The sequence below is a fragment of the Colossoma macropomum genome, unplaced genomic scaffold (genome assembly GCF_904425465.1).
Source record: "Colossoma macropomum unplaced genomic scaffold, Colossoma_macropomum, whole genome shotgun sequence".
NCBI classification, from domain to species: domain Eukaryota; kingdom Metazoa; phylum Chordata; class Actinopteri; order Characiformes; family Serrasalmidae; genus Colossoma; species Colossoma macropomum.
In genome coordinates, this window is record NW_023494807.1 from 5,052,147 (window position 1) to 5,076,074 (window position 23,928).

General features: G+C 39.1%; 2 protein-coding genes across 5 annotated transcripts; one reads left to right on the forward strand and one right to left on the reverse strand.

Moving 5' to 3' along the window:
• The first annotated feature begins 1,010 nt into the window (after positions 1 to 1,010).
• On the forward strand, positions 1,011 to 9,309 carry ralab (v-ral simian leukemia viral oncogene homolog Ab (ras related)). 4 transcript variants are annotated; one of them, XM_036555947.1, is made up of 6 exons: positions 1,011 to 1,434; positions 3,850 to 4,081; positions 5,500 to 5,655; positions 5,936 to 6,144; positions 7,273 to 7,447; positions 7,598 to 9,309. In XM_036555947.1, the coding sequence occupies exons 2-6, from the start codon at positions 4,022 to 4,024 to the stop codon at positions 7,718 to 7,720; spliced, it is 723 nt and encodes a 240-aa protein (XP_036411840.1). In that variant the 5' UTR covers positions 1,011 to 1,434; positions 3,850 to 4,021; the 3' UTR covers positions 7,721 to 9,309. The 4 variants fall into 4 exon arrangements, with proteins under 4 accessions (XP_036411840.1, XP_036411839.1, XP_036411841.1 ...); XM_036555946.1 differs by having other exon boundaries at positions 1,012 to 1,434; positions 5,485 to 5,655; XM_036555948.1 differs by lacking the exon at positions 3,850 to 4,081 and having other exon boundaries at positions 1,012 to 1,434; positions 5,485 to 5,655.
• Positions 9,310 to 9,376: 67 nt separating this feature from the next.
• On the reverse strand, positions 9,377 to 13,654 carry LOC118796824 (M-phase specific PLK1 interacting protein). Its single transcript, XM_036555951.1, has 2 exons — positions 12,724 to 13,654; positions 9,377 to 11,850 (listed from the first exon to the last, which is right to left on the reverse strand). Exons 1-2 carry the CDS (start codon positions 13,081 to 13,083, stop codon positions 11,656 to 11,658), a joined length of 555 nt encoding a protein of 184 aa, XP_036411844.1. The 5' UTR covers positions 13,084 to 13,654; the 3' UTR covers positions 9,377 to 11,655.
• Between the last annotated feature and the right edge of the window lie 10,274 nt (positions 13,655 to 23,928).

The window sequence follows — 23,928 nt, forward strand, 5'->3', positions numbered from 1 at the left end:
TGATATATACAAGGTCCATATCTCAAATATGTCCATATCCCATATATCAAAATAATGAGCTGTTTATTCAAAATGTTGACTTAATATCTTGAAAATTCTGAGCTATTTCCTCAATTATTATTCCTCAATTAGTATATTGTATTCTCAAAATTTTGATTTTGTATCTCAAAATGAGTTCTTTTCTCAAATATCTCCAAATGACTTTGTTTTCCTCATTATTTTAACTTGGCATCACAAAATAGTCATTTTTCAAGATGTGGCATTATTAAGATGAAATTCCAACACAAAACATTGAAATACTGATTTAATACATTTCAAGAAAATTATTTCAACATAACAAGTCAATAGGAAATAATTCATTATTTTCAGATACTATTCAAAATCATGACATGATGCCGCTGCCAGAAACAGAGAACAACAAACTGAAGTTGGAGTTATCAAAATCTTTTTTTCTCTATTTGGTGATAATGGATACTGAATTTATTGTGGTCTAATATGAATTCATTCCATACGAATTCCATAATAGTGAACTATGAGTATTAATGTCACTTTACATGTGGAGTATGTGTAGATTTCTATAGTTTCAAATTTGACAGTGTTTTTTTATTAATATTTGCAAATATATAGTGTTTTCGTAATTCTCATCATCTCGAGTTGGCTAAGGAACTGGGTTTCCAATTCCAAATAGAACCAAGATCCAGTCTGGGGACTTTGCATTAGCCTCATCACAAACGGTAAATGATGCAAATTTGAATCAGAGATGACACCAGCACACTGTCAAAGAGGAGGCCATGTGATGAAGCCCTTACACAACTGCCTGGCCCTGATTTCTGACCCTGATCTGAATCTGTCACCATTTTTTCATTTTTAGTCGTTGTAATTCGAGTTTTTCTGGGGGGTCCACCTGATGACTTCAGAGCTCCCTTGCAGTGCTGAAGGAGGATTTTTTGGGAACTTCCCCTGCCAGTCTCAGAGCCCCAGGAGACCCACCACATCACCAGATGGGGCAATTTGTTTGTCATGAGCTCATGACGTCACCCGAGAGGGCAGCTACTAAACAAGATGCCAAACTTGCCGCTAGTATGTCAGTGAGCAGAAAAGAGGGGCGAAACATCATTTAGAACAGTTCAAAGCTCGACTTTATGAGTGGCCATACTTCTAATAGAGGACAAACGCGAACGGAATCGTGTTAGCTTAGCATCTTAGTAACTCAGATAAGGTTTGGTGAACTGGAGTTCGCTAGCTTAGCTAACCTAGCTAGCTTAGCTACCGTTAAATTAAAACTAGCCAGCTGTTTTAAACGTTAAGCGTTTGTTTTATTTCCGCGTGGACTGCTGGGCTGTCTTACCTGGCTAATATTACATATAAAACTCTCATTTCATTCACGGGTATTAAAACAAATCCTGGACATCGACCACAGCTTGACTTGACTTGGTAAGTCTGAAGTTGGCTTCCTATTCGCCAGCCCGTGGTTCCAATTTCCCCGTTCCACCTTAAATGGTGCAGCAGTTACACTGTGGTGCCTGGGGGGCCAGAATGTAACTGCTGCACCGTTTAAGGTGGAACGGGGAAATTCGAACAAGAAGCTGACTTCAGCTTCGTGTAATTCTTGGAGCTAACGCTGGGACTAACTTTATGAATGAATGTCGGTTTGTTTATTACGAGAATGTGGAAACTAGCACGAATCTGTCTGTTAAACTAGTGAAATCATAAAGTTAGGTCCTTTGTTATTCGTTAGCGATGTGTTTCTGAATGTGTTGGACTTGTTTGACGGCTCAGTGTATCCTAGCCAGCTTTATAGAGAACATAACATTTGTTGTGGAACCTAATTTCTGGTTGTCCATCCTTGTGGAGTCGTGACGGTGAGGTAAAGCTAGTTAGTGGCTCGGTGGAGGAGCTTTAGCTGTTCGGCTGATTTTGCTTACACGTTAGTCGAGCTGGTTTGAAGCCTTTCTCCTTTACGACAGCGCACTTCTGTGGCTAAATGGGCGTGTGAAATGAAACAGGTGTCAGTTAGTGTGTGTTTGCAGGATTTTGAGAGAAGTGGTGCTTTTACATTTGAACCAGAGCGATGCTTATCCGTTACCACACCCTGACTAACCTCAGGCTGGCCCTGGGGACGCTTTCGTGGTGATGGAAAAGAGCCACACTGGTGCAGGAAGACTAATTTTAAGTTCATTGTATTCTAAGCCACATTGGAGAGAGAGATACCCAGTCAGCCATAACATTGAAACCACCCCCTTGTATCTGCACTTATTGTCCATTTCATCAGCTCCACCTTCCCTACAGGTGCACTACAATTACAGACTGTATTCCAACTGTTTCTCTGCATACTTTATTCCCCTTTTACCCTGTTCTTCAATGGTCAGGACCATCACAGGCAGGTATTATTTGGGTGGTGGATCATTCTCAGCGCTGTTATGACACTGACGTTGTGGTACGAGTGGTTTTCAAACTCACTCCCCACTTTATTAGACACTCCTACCTTGTTGGCCCACATAACAGAGACAATAGCTCATCTGTTTCTGGAGTTTGTGTTGGTCATCCTTCAGTCCTTCATGAGTGGTCACAGGACACTGTTGGCTGAACATTTTTTGGTTGATGAACTATACTCAGTCCAGCAGTGACACTAAGGTGTTTAAAAACAACAGTCTGTAGTTGCAGAAATGCAAAGTGCACCTAAAAGGTAAATGGAGCTGATAAAATGAATGATAAGTGTAGAAACAAGGAGGTGGTAGTAAGATTTTGGCTGATCGGTGTAAGTTAACTGTTGAGTCAGGAGTTGAACGACTTCAGATTTTTTTTAAGTCAGCAGTTATGTGATGAAAGTCGACATTGACTAATTGCTGATGACATCATTAATAAAACCACAGGAGAAGGGAATGCTTTGCAGCACGCAACTTCAAAAATCCCGGATAAAGCCAAACTCCACAGGTCAGCAGAGTGTGACATGCCTTTTCCAACAAGCCCTGGATCGCATTGCTAGCCTTCAGGGAACCGGAGATGTGGACCCTGAAATATTAAAAATTTGTATCCGACTTGGGCGCACCCTAGGAGGTGTTGCCAAGATGCTCGCCTGCAATGAAGAATGCAAAAAAAAATGTAGAGCGCCATAACTGACTTTTACTATGTGATCTTTGAAGCATTGTAGATTGCGTAGAAATGTTATAACAAAGCCGAACTCCACAGGTCAGTAGAGCGTGATGAGGCCATTCCAACAAGCTTTCAGGAAACCAGAGATATGGGCCGAAATCTGAGGAGTCCCTGTTGTTAGAGTCATAATCACTTGATTAGCGAATAGTCACTGTGAAGCTTACAGCATCATCACTGATCAGTAAAGTCGACTATTCAACTAGCTTGTGCAACCCGTACTACTTACACACAAATTGTGTTCCACTATTACACTGACTCCTCATACAGGGGGCTGGCTGGTTTACACAAGCCAGGCTCTGTGACTTTTAAAAGTCAAAGCGAAAACTGCTCTGTTTGATAGTTTCTTATGATACCAGCCACTATTCAAGTCTTGTTGGTAGTTTGTTTAGTGATTTGGTTCTGTGGAGTAGATGAAGACTTAAATATGACTTTTTAAGGTAGAAATGGGCGCAAGCAAAAAGATAAAAATACTAGGTTGATTCATGGAAATGCTGTCAGTTTAGTGAAATGCAGTTTTGTAGTATCCTTCTCAAGTTTACCTGTAAAGACCTGTCATTTTTTTACACATTTTCAAGGGTTTTTTCTATACCTAATGTATAAAATAAAGGTATACAAGTACTGTGTGTTCTGGGATAGTTAGTCATGCCCCATTTTGAGAACTTGAACCCAAAACATTCTGTCTTTATAATGAAAAAGACGCAGCAGGATGTTTCCAGTTGGGCTCACCTTTCACAATGCACAGAACACAGCCTCCAGCAGCAGAGTACAATAACAAATGATGGAACAGCTGGAATATGCATCGGAATACAGCCTTTTATTTCTGAAGACCGATTCAGACAGCATTTTGGAAAATAGTGAAGCCAGCTAAATGGCACTGGGGAAGGGGCTGAAACGGTGGTCGCAATGGCTGAAAGGAAATGCAGAAATGGTAACTCTCCAGTTTCCTTTTTATTGCATAAAGTTGCTTTTTGAAGGCCTGCTGGGATTAGAGTTTGGATGAGACACGCATGTCAAAGCTTTTAAAAAAACACATTAAATGCATAAGAATGATTAAATATAACAACGCCATGTGGAAAAAAGCAAATAACGCATACAGATGGGTGTGTGCTTCACATTCCATTCTAACTGTAAGAGAGGTCAGAAGGAGAGTTTAAAATGTGCATTATCAAAATACAAATTGACAGCTAATCATTGCCGATTCATAGGAAAGGTACATTTTGATTTATTTATTTATTTTTTTTAGACTCGAGTAGACTAGTCAAGTTGAATCATAAGTAGTTACATCATTTCCTAAAATCTGTTTATCCATAATTAACTAATGCAAACAGTAAACATCATTTACAAGCAAATGTCTGACACTTGACACCCCCCAAACACCAGCAACTCATTTGAAATGTCCACTCTTTTCTCTGTTGACACTGCAGCAATAGGAAGTCGGACCCACAGTAGGGCAGAAATGATGTTTACTTAGCATTTATCTTTTGAGATACACCCTGCAAACTGAAACAACAGGTTGTGCTGCTGTGATTACGCAGATTTTATCCACAGAATCTCATGCTAGTGAATGTGTTCTCTCACGTTGTTTTAGGCTTTTGTAAGGATGTAAAATCTTGACGCTGTTTCCTGTGTAAGTTTTAATTAATATTTTGGTTCTAACTCACTGTATGAAACACCATGAATCTCATCGCAGTATCAACAAAGGTTTTGCATACAGGATTCCTATATTATAGTAGGGGTGAGCTATATGGCCAAAACCAAACATCACAGCACTTTTTTTTTTTTTGCATAATATTTACGTTTTACACATTTCCCAATACACATAATGCATCACTTTTTTTTTTATTCAACATTTTACATGTTGCACCGCACTAAATCCAGTTAAACATGCTTAATTATGTTCTCTGTAATGACGCAGGCAGTTGTTCTTTACGGACAATATCCACAATATGCTCAGTAAAGTATATTGTGACAGTTTAACATTTTCATGATGATGGTAACTGCTGTCGTATTGTCTGCTGTGTGTACTTGCTCCTGCTGGCTTTTATTCATTATTAGCAATAGTGGAACTGATAAAATGGACACGTTCTCTCAGTTTTAGTTCCGTAAGGCCATGATGTCACTGTCAGGGTGTAAGAGAACAGATGAATTCAGTTCTAGCTCTGCAGAGTAGCTCTATTGTTTAGTGCCTGACGCATCATCACAAGCAGGGTGGGAGCAGGGCGTCCCTGTCCTGTATGTATGTGTGTTCATGTGAACTGTTCACTTGTTTCGTTATAATAGACTGAAATATTGCTTGTGCATTTATTTATTTTTTCTTTTTTTTATAAAAAGGTTCTTCTTACCCAGGTTGACTTTACCTTTCACTTCCTTCATCTTGGATTTGGAGAGATGGCGGCCAACAAACCCAAGGGACAGAACTCTCTGGCCCTACACAAAGTGATCATGGTGGGCAGTGGTGGAGTGGGCAAATCTGCACTTACACTGCAGTTTATGTATGACGAGGTAAGACTTTTGTGGGTGATACTAGGCTTACATTGTTTGAAATACTGGTGATGTATGTTGCCATTGTTTGTGCCTACATAGAAAACTGCATACACACTGTGTTTCCAACCCTGGTCCTGGAGCACACTCTGCTCTGCACATTTTGGTGTGATCAGTTAATAAACGAATATAGTTTGTGTATTAGAACAAGAAAAGCACTAAAATGTGCTGGGCAGTGGGTACTCCAATACCAGGGTCGGGAACCTGTGCTCTAACCGGACCCTCTTTCTGCCTTTCTCAGTTTGTGGAGGACTATGAGCCCACTAAAGCTGACAGCTACAGAAAAAAAGTAGTTCTAGATGGAGAGGAGGTCCAGATTGACATATTGGACACAGCTGGTCAGGAAGACTATGCTGCCATTCGGGACAACTACTTCCGCAGCGGAGAGGGATTCCTCTGTGTGTTCTCCATCACAGAATCAGAATCTTTTGCTGCAACAGCTGACTTCAGGTTGGAAAAAACTTTGAAACTGAATATTTGTGAAAAAATGTGGCATACCCCAACACAATAACAAAACAAACTGCCTCTCTGAAACCACTGAAGTTTGAATTTTTTTTGTCCAAGTCTAAGGCTACGTTTACACAGCAGGTAAAAGTGGCCCAAATCCGATCTTTTTCCTCAAATGTGACACAGATGTGTCATCTGTGTGTCAGTGTGAACAGCAAAAAACGCATTGAATCTGACATTTTCAATTCTGATTTGAGACGCTTTCATATGTGGTACTGAAATCCGATACGTATCCGATCTGCGGCAATGCGCTTCAGTCTGAACAGCCAGATCGGAATTCATGAGACTTTTACATCAGTTCAACTCGACATTTGTCATAATTTACATTTAGGCTGATGTTTCTGTACTAAAAATTTAGAAGAGACTCATTAAACCGCTTCGTGTTTAAAGAGGTTTCGAACGAAACAGCCGAACGCGGTCAGATGAGACCGAGGCTGCAGCGTCAAGAGTTGAAAGAATCCGAGGACACGAACCAAAGAAGTGGCCGTGGCCGAAATAACGCGCCCTTTTTACGCCAAACTTCTGGGTGATGAGTCCAGCTGTCAACCACTGGAACTTTATACTCGCTCCTGTGATGCCGGCGAAGACGAAACTGAAAGCTCCGGGAGTGACTGGCGTTCACTGGCCGTCATGACTGTTTACCTCTGGACAAGCCGCCACGTGAAGTATTGTTCTTTTGCGCATGCAGGTTAGTTTAGGAGCTGATCTGTTCAGACTGATGTCGCATACAGATCACATTTAAAAGATAATGTGAACAGCCAAACAAAAAAAAAACAGATTTGGTGAGAAAATCAGATTTGGGCCACTTTTACCTGCTGTGTAAACGTAGCCTAAGTTACTGAATGGCTAATTAGTACTGACTTCATGTAGGATAGAAAAAAGACCAGTTCTCAAGGAGCACTGGAACATTTCTGATATATTTCAGGCACCAGCATAGCTGAGGCAGTCAATCTGCAGCAGATACTTGACACAGATGCGTTTGAAGCTGTAACAGAACAAAAATGCAGATTGTCGGGTGGCTTATAAGAACTCTTGGTAAACTGCTTCTACAAGATAGTCTATGTCTCTCAGAGAGCAGATCCTCCGGGTTAAAGAGGATGAAAACGTGCCCTTCCTGCTGGTTGGAAATAAGTCAGATCTGGAAGACCGGCGACAGGTGGGAGTAGAGGAGGCCAATGCCCGTGCCAATCAGTGGGAAGTCAGCTACGTGGAGACCTCTGCCAAAACACGTGCCAACGTGGACAAGGTATGTACGACAAACGGACCTCCTGCATCACTTGTTCCTGACTGGGTAACAGTGAGAAATGAACACTGAATTTCTTATTGGTACAACTCCAGAGATTCATCTGACGTTTTCGGGAGTGTCACTAAAAATGTAATTTTGTGGTTGTTACAGGTGTTTTTCAACCTAATGCGACAAATCAGAGCTAGGAAAATGGAGGATGGCAAAGAGAAGAACGGGAAAAAGAAAAGAAAGAGTTTGGCAAAAAGGATTCGAGAGAGATGTTGCATTCTATAATGACTGTGTCTGCACATGGTGAAGCCAAGTCTTCCCGATTCTTCTTTTTTCTGCCTCCTACTTGTTTCCCTCAAGGCTAATCAGCATCTTGTTTCATTTACATCTTTTTGCAAGGTAGTAAGGGACATAAACAGGTATGTATACACATACTTAAAGTTTGCTTAAGAGAAAGATATCCACAACTTGGAAGTTCTCAACGAGGAAGCTGCTTAAGACTAAGACTGAATGCCTCTTAAGCAGCAGAAGACTGCTACAATGCCATTTCATTTCAACCTTTAAATGTACTGTACATAGGCCATATAATGTGGTACTGCTGCATATGATTGTAATTTCTGGTTTTCAAGAAGACTGAGGTCCTTATTCTTCCATGACAAATCTCCAGCATGAATCCAAATACTACACAGCTTTTCAGGCCAGCATGCATCTGTGTGATGGGCACACCCTAGTGGAAGAAGACAGTCATAAAAATCCGGTTGTCCTGCTAAAATTAGCCTCTCCTGTCAACTTGAGTCATTTCTTCCTCTACAGACCCCCTGCAGTGTTCCGTATGTCTACATACCAAAGACTGGCAGTACGTCTTCAAACAAAGTTTCAGTTTGTTGTAAGCCAGTGGTTGAGAAATGGTACTGTAGATGTTTTAACTTCAGTAAACGAGTGCCTTCACTTTTTACTGCTTAAATATAATCAGAGTTGCCGAATCCCAGTCCCAGAGGTCCAGAGTTGAGCACAATTTGGTGATTTCCTTACTCTAACACACCTGATAAACCAATAAACTAACTGATGTATTGACTAAGATTCATTTAAGAGGGAAAGATCCCAAACTCTGCAAGTGTCCAGGCCTCAAGTGCTAAAGTTGGGCATGCTTGCTTTAAAGGAAATCTCTACCAATTGTTGAACATTTCTGCATGATTTAATGGCTGGGATTTAAAGTCATTCAGGGTAGTCTGATGTGAAATGCTCCATTTAGAGAAACAGAGTCAGAATTGTTCAGACATCTGAAGCTAAAGGCATCTACCTTGCAGACAGTTATTACATGATATGGTTTCAAATATGCTGCCTGATGGCAGAGATGTTGTTTTATGATAGTTTGAACATAAAAAATGTTTTAGGCCAAAACCTTAAATCTATTCATAGTGTGGAGGAGCATGCAAAATGGCTATATTTGCATAAACATCATCATGGCCCCTGGTTCCTATCACCACCACTGAAGAAAACTGGTACATTTCTTTACATTTCACATCACACCACTCTGAATCATGCTGTTAGATTTTTTTTACAGTAGTAAAAATTGAAATCAAACTTTACAAACGTTATTTCCTCAATGGCTCACTAGTTTGGGCTTTCCAATTAAAAGCTTTAGTTGTAAGGAGCTGCGCACATTCATGGAAGAATATGACCCTCAGCTGTAGGAGATGGACCTTATAAGCACTACCACTTTATGTGAAGAAAAAAAGCCATAAAGTGTAGACGCACTACTGTTTTCTAAAGTCAACCTTTTGCTTGAAGACTACAAATCTTCAACTTTACTTTCTAGAAAGCGCCTTAAAAACAAACACACATTGGCTATAAATCAATCAGCAGACATACCAGTCAACCAAATGACTGTTACCAGAATGACACTGAAACATCCAGGTCAGTAGTGTAACCTACTAATAGGAAGTCTATAAGGGTTGTCAATGTAATTGTTGATAGGCTGTCTAACCATAAGCTTTGATCCTAAGCAAACACTTTGAGATTATAGTATGATTGAATTCAATGATTTAGAACTTATTTTATTGAATATTTATGATGTGCGTGGTGGCCTTGGCCTAATCATTCTTCTATTTTTCTTAACTCTATTCAATTTCAGTGGTCACATTTCATCACCATTAGTCACACTGCACTTCAGTTAGCTGAGCTGCTAATATTTTCAGACTTGTCAAATCTTTATAATGTGTGAGGGCTACATACAGTACAATTCCATTATTAAAAGTAGATTATTGAAGGATTTCTTTTTTCCTTGTTATGGAAAGGGCTGTTTTCAATCTTTGGTATGTTCTACTCCAAATTTTAAGATTTTTATCTCAGGAGTTCAGATCAAATTTGTTCTACAAGCTGCTGTACATGATAAAAAAAAAGATTATCTGGCTTTAAGATTCAAGTTTGTAAAATGTTCAAATGAACAAGCAAGCAAAATCAAACAAAACATGATCACAGCACTTCAGCATAGTCTTGTGCATTTACGATGTCCAGAGGTTGTTGTTATGGGCAACTATTAGAAAAATGGCACTTTGTTCAATGTTTTTTCCACTATTTGAGCAAAATTTGAAACAATGTAATTAACCCTTAAATGTACATGTCTACAGCTCCCTCATCGCCTGCTGTTTAACACTGTGTTTATTTCCCCCATGTATTTTTTAACAAGATCTGTTGGCTCCTTTGTCGGAATACTTCACACATATTGCCGCCTTTGCTAATAATGATGATTGACTGATCTGAAATGGCCAGACAGCATTATGGAAAAAAAAATGTTCATGCTAACTAATCTTTACTAACTTTCATCCATGTTATTTTTTTGTGAAGTATACCTTTAACCAAACATTGCAGGAGGGACCATTTACTAATGTTGCTGTTGCAATTGCAGTGCCATTAGCTAATGATGCTGAAATAGTACACTCAGCTGAGGCCTTTTGGTACTTTCTGTTCTGTTAATTAAATCAAATGTCTAATTTGAAGCTGAAAACAGAAATACAAGAGATTTTAATATACTTCCAGTGGTTGGAGTTGTTCTAATGTATTTGTCCAGTTCTTTTGATGAACTTACCTGTCCATTACACCTCATCCCATCCCCCCATTGCTCTATATACTTATGTTCTGGATTAAAGGAACTGACACTACTTCTAGAGTTACAATAATAAAAAAGCAAGGTTATTTTCAAGAAAGAGCCATAGGTTTTGGTTTCACATTACTGCCATAATAACAGGTTACATTTATGATGGATAAACAATAAATCAGGGATCAACTTTTAAACATTCAAATAGATAACTAAAACATATGGAACAACTTAATGGTGACAATGCCACATCTGCTGACAGTCTGCTAATCAGATCACTGAACAAAAAAGTATTAAAAACATCTCATTTTTGTGTTATCAAATATGTATCTATTTAGCAAGTAGATTTTTTTTTATCCTTCTACCTGTGGTATCATTTGGACTTGAGTAACTTGGCTGAGGTACTTAAACATTTAGAAAATCCTGAGTGTGTAAAGTAAAAAAGAGGAAACAATTAGTCCAACCAACAATCTTGCATGTTTTTTGTTACAAATTTTGAACTCAACAGCAGCTCATAATGGGCCTTTGTTGGCCACATGCTTACATAGTTAAACATCAGTCCACATTTTTTTTTTCCGTTTATAACAAGAAAGTAAGCTGACAGATCCAAGATAAAATTAAAGATACCACCTAAATAAAAAATTTTTCAATATGTACAAAATTGAAAAAGAATGCCTAGAAAAAACTTGCTCTAGTGCTGGTACAATATGGGAATAGTGTTCATTCAGAGGTAGACAGATGTCCAAACCTCATTTTAACACTGCCCGGGCACCCACCGAAGCATCGCTATCGGTGACCAAACTTCACTGGAGCTGAAGAACAGAGAGTCGGGTCCAACTAATTGCTGCCAATATCTACGGCAACAGTCGTCTTAATCCCAGAGTCAAAATGAACGTAAAATATAAAAGTATAATAGAAAGTCTCACAGTATACAAACTGTATAAAATGTAAAAAGCTGCAACAGCTCTGCAAGAATTATTGCTACTGCCGAGTCCATTCTGCCACTGTAACTGAACCAACAGCTCCCTCCTCGACCCAAAACTTCAGCGAGGGGCAGAGCTAGTCCTGCTAAATAAAACCAGTTGGGACGTGTTGTCACTGCCATGACTAGTTTAAAACAGATTCAGTTCGAGCTGTAGTACCTCCCTTTCCTGCCTGTGTTTGTGGCTTGCTGGGTGCTGCATTTGGACTGGGTGTCTGTGACTGAGATAGGCTGGAGATTAGCCCACGGATCTTGAAGCATAGACGGTTTGTAATACTTGTCCATATCATTTCCCCCTCTCTCCCTGCCAAATGGTGTGGATGTCCGCGGCGAACCCTTTAGGAGACAATCGGTATGTAAAAAAGATATCACAATCAAACTGAGGCTGCTATTCCACATGACACTATGGAAACCTGTTCCCACCAGGGAAAAGAGAAAAGAACATTTTTTTTTCTTAATTATTTTATTATTTCCTTTTACTATTTCTAGCAGCAGTATTTCAATATTGACTTAGTATCTCAAACCTATGACTTAGTATATAAAAAGTGACTTTTCTTGAAATACTGACTTTTTAAAGCACTCAATGTCTCAAAATACAACTTTTTAGAACTACTTGTTTTCTTGAAATAACGACTTTTTTCTCAGAATATATATATATATATATATATATATATATATATATATATATATATATAAATCAAAATAATGACTGTTTAAAAATACTCACTTAATATTTGAGACTTGTTTCCGCAAGCTTAATTTTTTTAATATATCAAATTAAAGACTCATTTTCTCAAAATACTGACTTTGTGCCACTTATTAACGACTTGCATTCCTTCCTTGAAATATTATCATGCTTGAATTACTGACAGTCACTTTTTTTCTCAAGGAATGAGAAACTACGTCGAAATAATGAACGATTAATTTACAAGAAAATAAATTATTTCAGTATAAGTGTTTAGGACGAGATACTAAGTCATTATTTCGACATAAGCCAATAATTTCAGATTTTCTTTGCATGCTGCTGTCAGAAAGAGGAAGAAGAGAAGTTTTGCCTGGAGGGAATGGGCTTCCATACGACACTGCTCAGGCCAAAAACATTACAAATAAAAAAACTTGCGTCTGTAACTGCAAACATGTTCAGTGTAGGCCTGAACACAAACACATTAAGCTAAGGTTACTGAAAGAGCCATGACTCGATGTGTCTACCTGAAAAGACCCGCCGTGCTGCCCCGGGCTGGGGTGGTAATAAGGCGAGTGCCGGTGCGGAGTGCCGCCGCGGCCGCCACTGTTAGGCCTGCGCGGCGTGTGAGCGGGAGACCTGCCGCTGTGTTTGCCGTTACTGCTGTTACCGCCGCCTCTGCCGCCACTAAAGTCCCTGGGCGGCGTGTTTGGAGACCCGCCGTAGGGTCCGAACCTGGGCCCGAATTGAGGAGGCGGGTTTGAGAAAGCCCAAGGCGGCGAGGGGAGCATCCCGGGCCCCCTCTCCATAGCCTGTGGAGGGCTGCGAAACCCGCCCGCTCTCGGGCCCGGTCCGGGATAAGGGTGTCGAAAATGAGGTCTCTGCATTAGAAAGGCTCGAATAGCGTTACCGAAACACGGAAACGCTCAAATAACGTTACTGAAACACGGAAACGCTCAAATAACGTTACCGAAACGCCGAAACGCTCAGATAGCGTTACTGAAATACCGACGTCGTGAACTGCAGAGCCTTCAAACACGAGTAAACACACAGCGAGCTGCCCCCTACCCAGCTGTAGAGTCAGGTGCGTTAACTCCTAACTATTTAAAAAGCAAACTAAGCTTTTAGATGCTATTTTTTGTCGTAAACTTTCTTATTTTCTAGTCTTTTCCTTAAAGAAGCTTGCTAGGACTTTGCTAGCCTGTTTGCTAGCAAGACGTACGAGGACAAATCCAGTCCGACGAAAACACAGTCCAGCTGTAACTCGGTTCCGGGAAGCAGCTTCTCTTCGCCGCTGTTTCTCTACGCGACTCTCCGGCTGTGCGATCCAAATTAGTTTCCTGAAAACTCTTTGAATAATCCCCGTTAAAATGTCCTCCTAGTACGACATGAGAGTTCAAATCTGTCTGTCTGCTCGTTAAAGAGCTCTGAGCTATTTAAGCAATTCACACAATCTTAACCGCTCCCGGATGAAGGGGATAAGGGGCTTCAGTGTCACGTTCGACCCCCTGGGCTATTCATATTTAACAATGGCCTAAATTAACTGCTGACGTCAGTTAAAGAAAAAAACGTGACTTTTCTGTAAATATATATAAGAAAATAGCAAAACTATTTTTTCTGTTTTGTGTGAGGGGTTGACTATTGTTATTTTATTAGTTTATTTTTGGCTATATAAGTTGGTTTGTTCAGGGTGGAGGACTTAAAAAGATAACAGATAAACTATACTTTGCTTAAAATGATTTTTTTATATTTCTTATATATATAAAATATATAAAAAAGAAGGTTCTTCAAGGGTTCTTTAGTAATGAAAAAGGTTCTATATAGAACCGTGAACACTCAAAGAAACATGTGCATGATTAAAGCATTCTCTGCATCGTGAAATGGTTCTTCTATCGGTACAAGCTTGACATTGTAACAATAGAAAAACCCATTTTGGTGCTATATAGAACACATTCTCCAACAATCCGAAGAACTCTTTTGCGATGCAAAGAACCCTCACATCATGCAAAGGGTTATTTGAGTGTTCATGGCTCTAGAACCACTTTCTTTGCTAAAGAACCCTTGAAGAACCATCTTTTTAAAAAGTAAATATTATGATTAGTATTAGTATTATGAATACCTTTATTAGAGAAATAAATGTTATTATATGTCTGCTCAAAAACTTCTTAGATCCAAAATTGCAAATTACAAATGTTACAAACAGAGTTTTGGAATCAAACTATTCATATATGAGCTTAAAAATGCTTATTAGCAGATGTTTGTCTCTTATTTACGGCATTGAATGTTACAGCCACTCATTATACTTAATGATTCCATTATATGTAAAACTCTACATGAATATTTGTGATTTATGCACAAGTTTCCACATAAACACTGCTGTAAAAACCAGCACAGAGCAGTATAAATTCCATACTGGTCTGATCTGGTTTGTGCTGGTTTACGCTGGTTTAGCTGGTCACTCAGCAGGGTCATGCTGGTTGACCAGCATACCAGCATCCAAAACACAACACATACTGTTTTTTTAATGACCAACCATGCTGATCTATACTGTTTTTTTTTTCTAGCAGGGAAGACTTTAGATGTTCTGTAATTTACTTAAGTAACAGTTTACAATCCAGTGAACTTCAGCATTCAAGCTAGCTAGGCCACATTTTCCAGTACTGTGAAACAGTGACCATATGTGAAGGGGATATAGTTATAGATTAAGCCAGAGTTAAAGAGTTTTAGAGTTATATAATGATAGATTAAGCCAGAGTACACAGTAGATGAATGAAAGGTGAGTGAAAGATTGGGTGAAAACTACAAAAGCATCAGCGATAACACATAGGTTTAAGTTTCAATAGCAACCCCCCCCACCCCCCCACCCAGACAATCAGAGATTTATCCACACCTAACATACAGACTGTGGCAAAACAGAGAAAGACATCACTGAATGATAACAGGCCCATCAACACCTCACTGCAGAATAACCCCCCTCCCCCCAGCCCTGCACTCTTACACTCCTTCAATGGTGTAATTGAAAGAGTAATCAAAAAATTTTAAATTTCTGCATAATGTAATCTTTGAGATGCAAACAAAGCCAGTAAGAGTGGTCTGGTGTGAAACGGTGGATTGTAAAAAATAAAGCTGACTGGTTTCTTTACAGTGGAGGTGGTAAGAATCAGTGTGATGGGACTCAAATACAGCCATTTTATTTATTGTCCAAATGGCCTGTGAACTCACATGTGTCTTCTGAGGTTTTATACGTAACATCGGTGGTAAAATACTTGTAAATCTGAAGAATATGTGTTTTATTTAGGTACAAATGCCCTGCATGAACATCCAAACTGTGAATTAATTAAAAAACATACATTTTAGGCCAGAAACTCAAAACTATCCCATCTAAAACTCACAAAATAATGTCTTAGGCATCAGCTAGCATATTTATAAGCATGTCATATTGAGCCTAGCCTAGTGAGCCATCTACCACCAAGGGGAGCTGTTGTCTAGACAGGAGTGAGTAGTAACTAGTTTCATTTCCTTAATGCCATGTATAACAATACAGTTTTGATTGAAATTTGAATAGTTCTCCTACACTCCTAAAAAGATGGTTCTTCAAGGGTTCTTTAGTAAAGGAAATGGTTCTATGTAGAACCATGAACACTCAGAGAACCCTTTGCATGATTAAAGGATTCTTTGCATCATGAAAGGGTTCTTCAGACTGATAAAAACCTTTTTGAAAATGGTTCTATATAGCACCCAAATGCGTTACAACCTTGACATTGTAACAATAGAGGAACCCTTCTAGGTGCTATATAGAACCATTTTCAAAAAGGTTTTATACAGAACCATCTAAAGCACATTTTCCATCAATTTGAAGAACGCTTTTGTGATGCAAAGAACCCTTTAATCATGCAAAGGGGTTTCTGAGCATTCATGGTTACATACAGAACTTATTGTTGACTAAAGAACCCTTGAAGAACCATGTTTTTAAGAGTGTACAAGCTTGACATCATGACAACAGGAGAATCCTTTTGGGTACTATATAGATCCCTTTTCAATAATGTTCTATATAGCACCAAATACAACACATTTTCTGTCAATCTGAAGAACGATTTCACCATGCAAAGAATTATTTAAGCATACAAAAGGTTCTTGAGTGTTCACGGTTCTATATAGAACCACTGTCTTTACTAAAGAACCCTTGAAGAAAGTAGGTCAGCTCATGGACTACTTTGCAATTGCTTACAATTCTCACTTTGGAGCTTTAGTCTTTCATTTTAGACTAAAAAGAGACAAATAGAGCCTTACACACTTCAGTTCAGCTGGATATGCTGGATGCACTAAGAAGTTCTATTGCAGTTTATAGAGAACTTAGTATTGGAGGAGTTTTCACTGAAACATCCTTTTACATGAGGGCAGTTTTAGGCTCTTCTGCCCAACCACTGGTAGCAGGCCTTGGCAGGTAGATGACCTAGAGGTCTGAAAGGTCAGTTGTTGGCTCCGAAAGAGTACGAGAAGCAAAGTAATCAGTTAATTAGTACAGAAAACAACCCTTATACTTTCATAGATCTCAAGATGGCTGGCCTGTGGGTCTTAAAGTCATCTGGGATGTTCACACAATCTCTGTTTTGTAATGTGTTGTTGAGACACTAAGGTGTTCAGTATGTAAGTCTGTATGTGGTAGATTTACTGTGTGTTCAAAAGTATCCAGACTATTTCAATTGTCCGGCTATTTCAAGGTGCACCTATGGGACACTCTGGATCACCCACACATAAGCCTAAGGTCACCATGTCCAATGTTGAAATGTATAAAGCCCCCCAGCACTGGGCTGTGGAGCAGTCGAAGTGCATTCTCTTGAGTGTTGGAGCTCCATCCAATACCTTTGGGATGAGTTGTGATCTAGAACTGATCATCCAACATCAGCAACTAATCTCACTAATGCTCTTGTAGCCTAATGCAATCAAATCCTCACAGCAATTTTCCAATGTCTAGTGTAAATACCTCACAGAAGAGTATAGACTGTTACTGCACCAAAGGGGGGCAAAAACCCTATTAATACCCTTGATTTCAGAAGAAACTCTGGTGAGGAGTTCGTTTACAGAAATGTAGTGTACGCGTCAATATCTTCTAATTACAGCAGGTTAAATCCGGCTGTGCACGTCTAACAGAGCAACGCTGTGTTCAAAACACTTGATTTGGAAGAGGATAAATGGAGACTCTCACTCGGACTTAATGGGGAAGGGAGGGTCAGAGATTCACTGTTCTGAATTGCTCTCCACTGACATCACCTCTGCTTACTGGTAACTAAACTCTGGTCAACAAAAAACAATTAATTATAGATGGAGTCTTTTTGGCACAAGGCTGAGTGGAGTTTGTGGTACTGGAACCATGGAGGCCTTTTTGCTACAGCAATTTGAGTTTTATAGAGGTTAATTAATGGACACGCTTCTTAGTCTTATTTTCTTTTAATAGATTATTTTTCATCCAGAGATTTGATGCATAGGAGAGAGAGAGAGAGAGAGAGAGAGAGAGAGGCAGAGAGAGAGCACAACCTCTTGTGCAGTGGGTGGCAAGTCCAAACATGTTTGTGAGTATAAACCGGGTGTGAGTGGAGTGATTTATCCTACTACTGATCACAGATTTAAGTGGAGTGAGGAGTGTATATGTGTGTGTGTGTGTGTGTGTGTGTGTGTGTGTGTGTGTAAGACACTCTCAGCTTGTTATCTTCTGTTATCTATGTGTGGATTTAAAAGACTAGAGCTGTAGCCTAGGTGGTTAGCAATAGTTAACTAGCTAGTTATACTAACTAGCTGCTGAAAAAGACCTATAGAAACCATTAGGATTAAAACCTAACAGGCCTTCTAATGGGAAATGGCTTAATGGTTACCATTACAGACCTCTAGTTTCTTGTAGGACACTTTCAGATTCTTTTAGGAAACCATCAAATGCATCTGGAATCAGTCCCAGAACACCTGTTAAACTATTAGAGTCCTTCACACTGTGAAATCAGCCCATCAGGAAAACACTAAATACAATGACTGACTATTGGACACCACCAGGAACCAGCAGAAACTTTTAGTGTTTTCTGTGATTTTTCTCAGCAGGGTATGTGTCCCGGGTATTGAGTTTTGGGCTGGAGAGTCCGGTTTTGAGCTCCACTGTCCATTTAGTTAACACGGTTTCCACATAGTGTTGAAAAACAGCATGTTTATGGTTTGCTAGACTAAAACCAAGTTCTGTGCCTCAGGAACAGGCTCTTAAATGGCCAATATCTTTTTTATTAAATAAAAGAGGTATTGATTTATGTATACTGATGATATCTAAACAATGTAAAGTTTCAAAATGTACCAGTCACTTCCCAGTCCATACAGCCCATATATGGAAACTAAGCTGCAAAAACACGGTTTTGAATTCACTGTGGTTGTGATACCACAATCATGAATACATTTACATAGGTCCCTGAGGATTTTGTTCCAAACTTAGCTGTTCCTTACATTTTAGCAGACTGTATTTGCATGAGGTGCAATGCAGGGCAGCCAATCAGAACAGACATACAGTGACAGAAATTGTCTGTTTAATTCTAGGAGATACAGAGAAGTGAAGAACGTCATGTAAAAATGAGTGATGGCTGGTTTTGGTACATAAAATCACATATACGTTATAAATAATACAAAAAACATGCAGAAAATGGACCCTGTGAATCCTCAGTTAGGAACAGATATAAGGGGAAGGCCTATCTTTGGTTTTGTAGAAAGACTTTTATCAACCAGAGTGCTGCTACTACAGTATCCCTCTTTGTTAAAGGGCCCAGTTCATGAATGTTTTGTTTCAAAAACATTCAACAACCGTTTTTAAGTTGGTCTTCATGCAGTTTTCACGAAGATTCATCAGTGTTTTCTTACTTGGGATTTGTTCTTAGGTAAGAACAGAATCTACACACACTCAAGAGCGCAAAAGTGTGAACGATTCTGCGGTTTAAGAACACGTCATGAAGACTTTTTCTTAGGACATTTCTCAAGAACAAATTTAGGAAATAACGTAAGGAGATATTGGTAAATGAGGCCCACTGTTCACTCCCCAATCAGTCTATATATGGAAACTAAAGTGCAAAAACAGCTCATTTTGTATTCACTGTTACATCCATCTATTCAGACTTAAGCAGTTTAGCCCTGCCCATTCATACTGAAGTTATTAGGAGGAATTCAGCCTGGACTGCTTTTTTAAATGAGTCAAAAAAAAAAACCCAGAAACAAAAATAGCCTGTTTAGTTCTATGGGATAAAAAAATTAGATGGACATGGAAGAATAAACTGACAAGACAAATGTAGGACATGTGCCCTTTAATGAAATCAGAGGCTGTATTAGAATGGCTCTTTAGATGTTTACTCAGGTACTGACAGAAAATTTCAAATTCAAAGCTTTAAGAAATTTTCTAACCTAAATTTTATACTAAAGTGGTCATCGGTTTCCAAGTGACCCAATTATGCTCTATTCTTGCATAGGAGGGTCACCAGCAGTCACGTTCTGCTTGCACGAACAGGACTGTTCTCATTACTGAGAGAAAAAACAACAATGGCTCTTAATGGGGAAGGGGTTTGTCGTGCCCCTGACCGTCACTGCTAAAGTAAACACTCCCAGAAATAAAAGGCCGGCACATGCAGCCACTCTTTGTGCTTAGTCATGGCCTGGCGAAGTATGGGACAAAAGTGTGTCAGTGAAGTCAGCATGGATTGATTGGCTAACCAATAAAATGCTGGGAACTAAACTCTGCTGTCAAAGTTCCAGACACTGACCCCTTTACTTTTACCCCAGTTTTCGGGTGGGGGGGGGGCACATGTGGCTAGGGTTCCCCATCAACAAGACAAGCACTCCAGCCCATGCAGTACATTCATATCCAACTTTTTCACTTTTTTCATCTAGAACCACAGAATATACATCAATAGACAGATAAAGTGGTATAAGCACAGGGATGGTGCAGGAAATTGAATATGAAGTTGAAGTACAAAATATCAGTTTTTGTTTCTGGTATTTCTCTTACAGTTTAAAGTCAACGTGAACTGGAAATAAAGGAGGGTTATCTGAGCTAGCTGAGCTATCAATGAAAGGTTGATCAATGACCGATGGCTGGATGTTCTCTTGTAGGATTTTCTGGTAGAGAGCAGAATTCATGGTTCTGCCAATTGCCAGTCACCCAGACCCTGAAGCAGCATAGCACCTCCACATCACCACACTACCTCCACCATGTTTGAATGATGCTGATATAATATTCTTATTGTGGAATGCTGTCTTAGTTTTACAGCAGCTGTAACAAGAACCATGTCTTCCAAAAAAATTCCACTTTTGACTTATCAGTCCACAGAACATTATTATAAAAGTTCTGGGGGTCATAACGTTTTTTTTTTTTTTACTGGCAAGTAAGAGACAAGCCTTTACGGTGCTCTTGGTTAGAGCTTTTTGCAATTAAACTCTCTCATGGATAACTTTTTTGCCCAGTCTCTTTCTAATGGTGGAATCACAAATGCTGACCGTATCTGAGGTGAATGAGACCTGCAGTTCCTTAGATGGTTTTCTGGGTTCTTTTGTTACTTCCTGGATGAGTCACCGCTGGAAGAAGTTTTGTAGACCAGCCACTTCTAAGTAGAATTACTGTTCCTAGTTTTTTACACTTGGAGATAACGGCTTTGACTGTGGGGACTCTGGAAAGGTTCTATTTAAGTGATGCTTAGATTTGACAGGGCTGGCAGTAATCAAACCAGGGTCCCAATTTTTAACTAAATCTGGTTAACTGGTTGATTGAGAGTAGAAAACATCTTAAAACTTTCAAAATAAGCAATTATTTTGTTTACCCTAACCTTCTACCTTTCGGTATTAAGTGAATGCAGTCATTAGCATCAGCATTAGCTTGGGAATTCACAGCAAACAGCCAACTGTACTGCATAAAATAAAACATTATTTCTGTATTTTTCATATAATTCTTTATATGTTTTGACTTGTACATGTGAGACAGGACAGTAATGTTACATATTGACTTAATTTTACTAGTAATTTGTAATGGATTACTTTTTTGAGTAGCTGGCCCAACCCTTTTTAAGATGCACTGCTTGTATAATCTCCATAGAAAAGCTTTGCTAACAGAAGGGATACTCAGAAGTAGCTGCACGTGAGCCTAAGATCACCATGCCCAGTGCCTAGTGTCAGCTAGAGGGGTATAAAGCCCTGTAAGTAAAGGGGCTGTGGAGCAGTGGAACTGAATTTTCTAGAGTGATCAAGCCCCATCCAACACCTTTGTGATGAGTTGTGATCCAGATCCAACATCAGTACCTGACCAAACTAATGCTCTAGTGGCTAAAAGTAATCAAATCCTCACATGACTGTTCTAACATCTAGTGTAAAGCCTTCCCAGAAGAGTAAAAGCTGTTATTGCAGTAAAGGGGGAACAAACTGGACAGTGTTCATAGACGTGTGCAAAACAAGATCTGTCTTGCCTAACTTCTATTTTGTTTGTGGTAAAAAGTTGCTCTCTGCACAGCTCAAGGTTTCCCATCAGTATATCAGCCCTAAATTCTGCTCAATTATAGATGTAATGTTTTTCTCTGTCTGTAGAGGTCATCTTTGCTTTAGCTTAGATATGTAATTTCCTGCATCACTAGAGCAGTTTCACTGTTCTGTGCTCTCTGCTAAGATTTGCTCTTAACGAAAGGGCTAAGAATGGCACAGTCCAGTTTTGGTCTAGATTTGTTAGAAGTTAGAATTGTAAAGGAGTCGTACATGTATGTTCACATGATTTGCTTTTACACTGAAACACAATATTAACCAAACAAAAAAAACAAAAAACAAAACAGGGATATCAGTGACTCTCTCTCTTTCTCTCTCTCTCTCTCTCACACACACACAGACACACACACACATTCTCAATAAAAAAAGTAGTAACACTACATGGACAAAAGTATTGGGACTCACTGAGTTCAGGTGTTTCAGCCACACTCATTGCTAACAGGTGAATAAGATCAAGCACACGGCCTTGCAGTCTCAATAGACAAACACTGACAGTAGAATGGGTCGTACTGAAGAGCTCAGTAACTTTAAACATGGAACTGTCATAGGATGACACCTCTGCCATAAGTCAGTTTCTGAAATTTCTGTCCAAGGCCAGGCCCTCTCGTCCAACATCAGCGTCTGACCTCACAAATGCTCTTCTGGATGAATGGGCAAAAATTCCCACAGACACTCTCCAAAATCTTGTTGAAAGCTTCCCAGAAGAGTGGAAGCTGTTATAGCTGCAAAGAGAAGACCAACTCCATATTAATGGCTATTGAATGAGAATGGGATGCCATATAAGCTCCTGTAGGTGTAATGTGTAGGTGTCCCAATACTTTTGTCCATATAGTGTATATCAGAACATATTGGGGAAAAAATGAAACATAATACATTAAATGTGCCATAACTTTTCCATAGGCCATATTTTATGTTATATTTCGTTCCCAATATGTTAAATTGTGCATTAAAATGTGGAGTGTCTTTTAACCAGGGGTGCCCCAAACCTTTGCACATGACTCTATGCCAAACATCAATTGTACTGGGTCATTATGTAATAAAACACAGTGAAAGCTTCATACAGTAGCCAGATCAAGCTGAATGAGTTTTGTATGAATGTGAGAATGAGAATATCGATCAAACTACTTATGGGCAGAAGTCTGGGCTGACAAGATTAATAACAAATTTTAATTTTGCCAAATGTAGTTATTAAATTATGACCATGAGCAAAGTGTATGTCATTACACAGCGATATAGAGAAACTACATAATTAATTAGCTCTATAAGTGGCCTCTGTTAATCCACTTCCACTGCTGCAATATTGCTCATTTCCACTAACTAATTCCTTGTTGGGTTTGCAATATTATGTTAGCACTAAGGTAATAGCAGTGCATTTGAATACTACATGGCAGCTCTAACTTAAACTGACATTTGAAACTTGCAAAACACATTTCAGTAACATATATTTTATTTGGCGCATCATGAAATGAAAAATCCGGCAAAGAAGATCCCAGCAATTGGTCTCCTCATTTCCCAGATGTTTACAGACTGTTGTTAAAAGAAGAGGAGATGCTACACAATGGTAGACACGGCCCTGTCCCAACCTTTTTGAGATGCGTTGCTGCCATCAAGTTCTAAATGAGTTAATGTTTTTCATGAAATGGTACAACGTCTCACTTTCAACATCTGATATGTGTTCTATGTTGTATTGTGAATAAAAATGGGTCTGTGAGATTTGCAAGTCGTTGCATTCTGTTTTTATTTACATTTATTTACATTTTACACAGCATCCCAACTTTTTTGGAATTGTACTTCATAACAACTTCATAAAAAGTGACACCAACTTACAACTGCCTACCAGTCTGTAAGCAGTTAGTGAAGTATCTAGACCTTTCAGTAGGTGTAGAATATTGTATTTTTTTTTCTTAAGTTTCTACTATTAGTTATTATGTCAGTGGTAAATTCAATATGTAAAGGCTGTTACAAACCTTTATTTGTGATTTATTTGGACAATACATTAATTTAAGCGTATGTCTAACTGACAGTATCTTGCACACCAAACATGATTTTTGTGTGGCAAAAATGTCAAATTATTTTATTCGCTTTCTGTTTGATTTTTACGAACTTTCAGCGGCAACATGAACTCACTGACCAATCACTGTCATTTCTCCCATTGGCATGACAACAACCAAGCTGACAGAGCAGCTGTGTTCCAG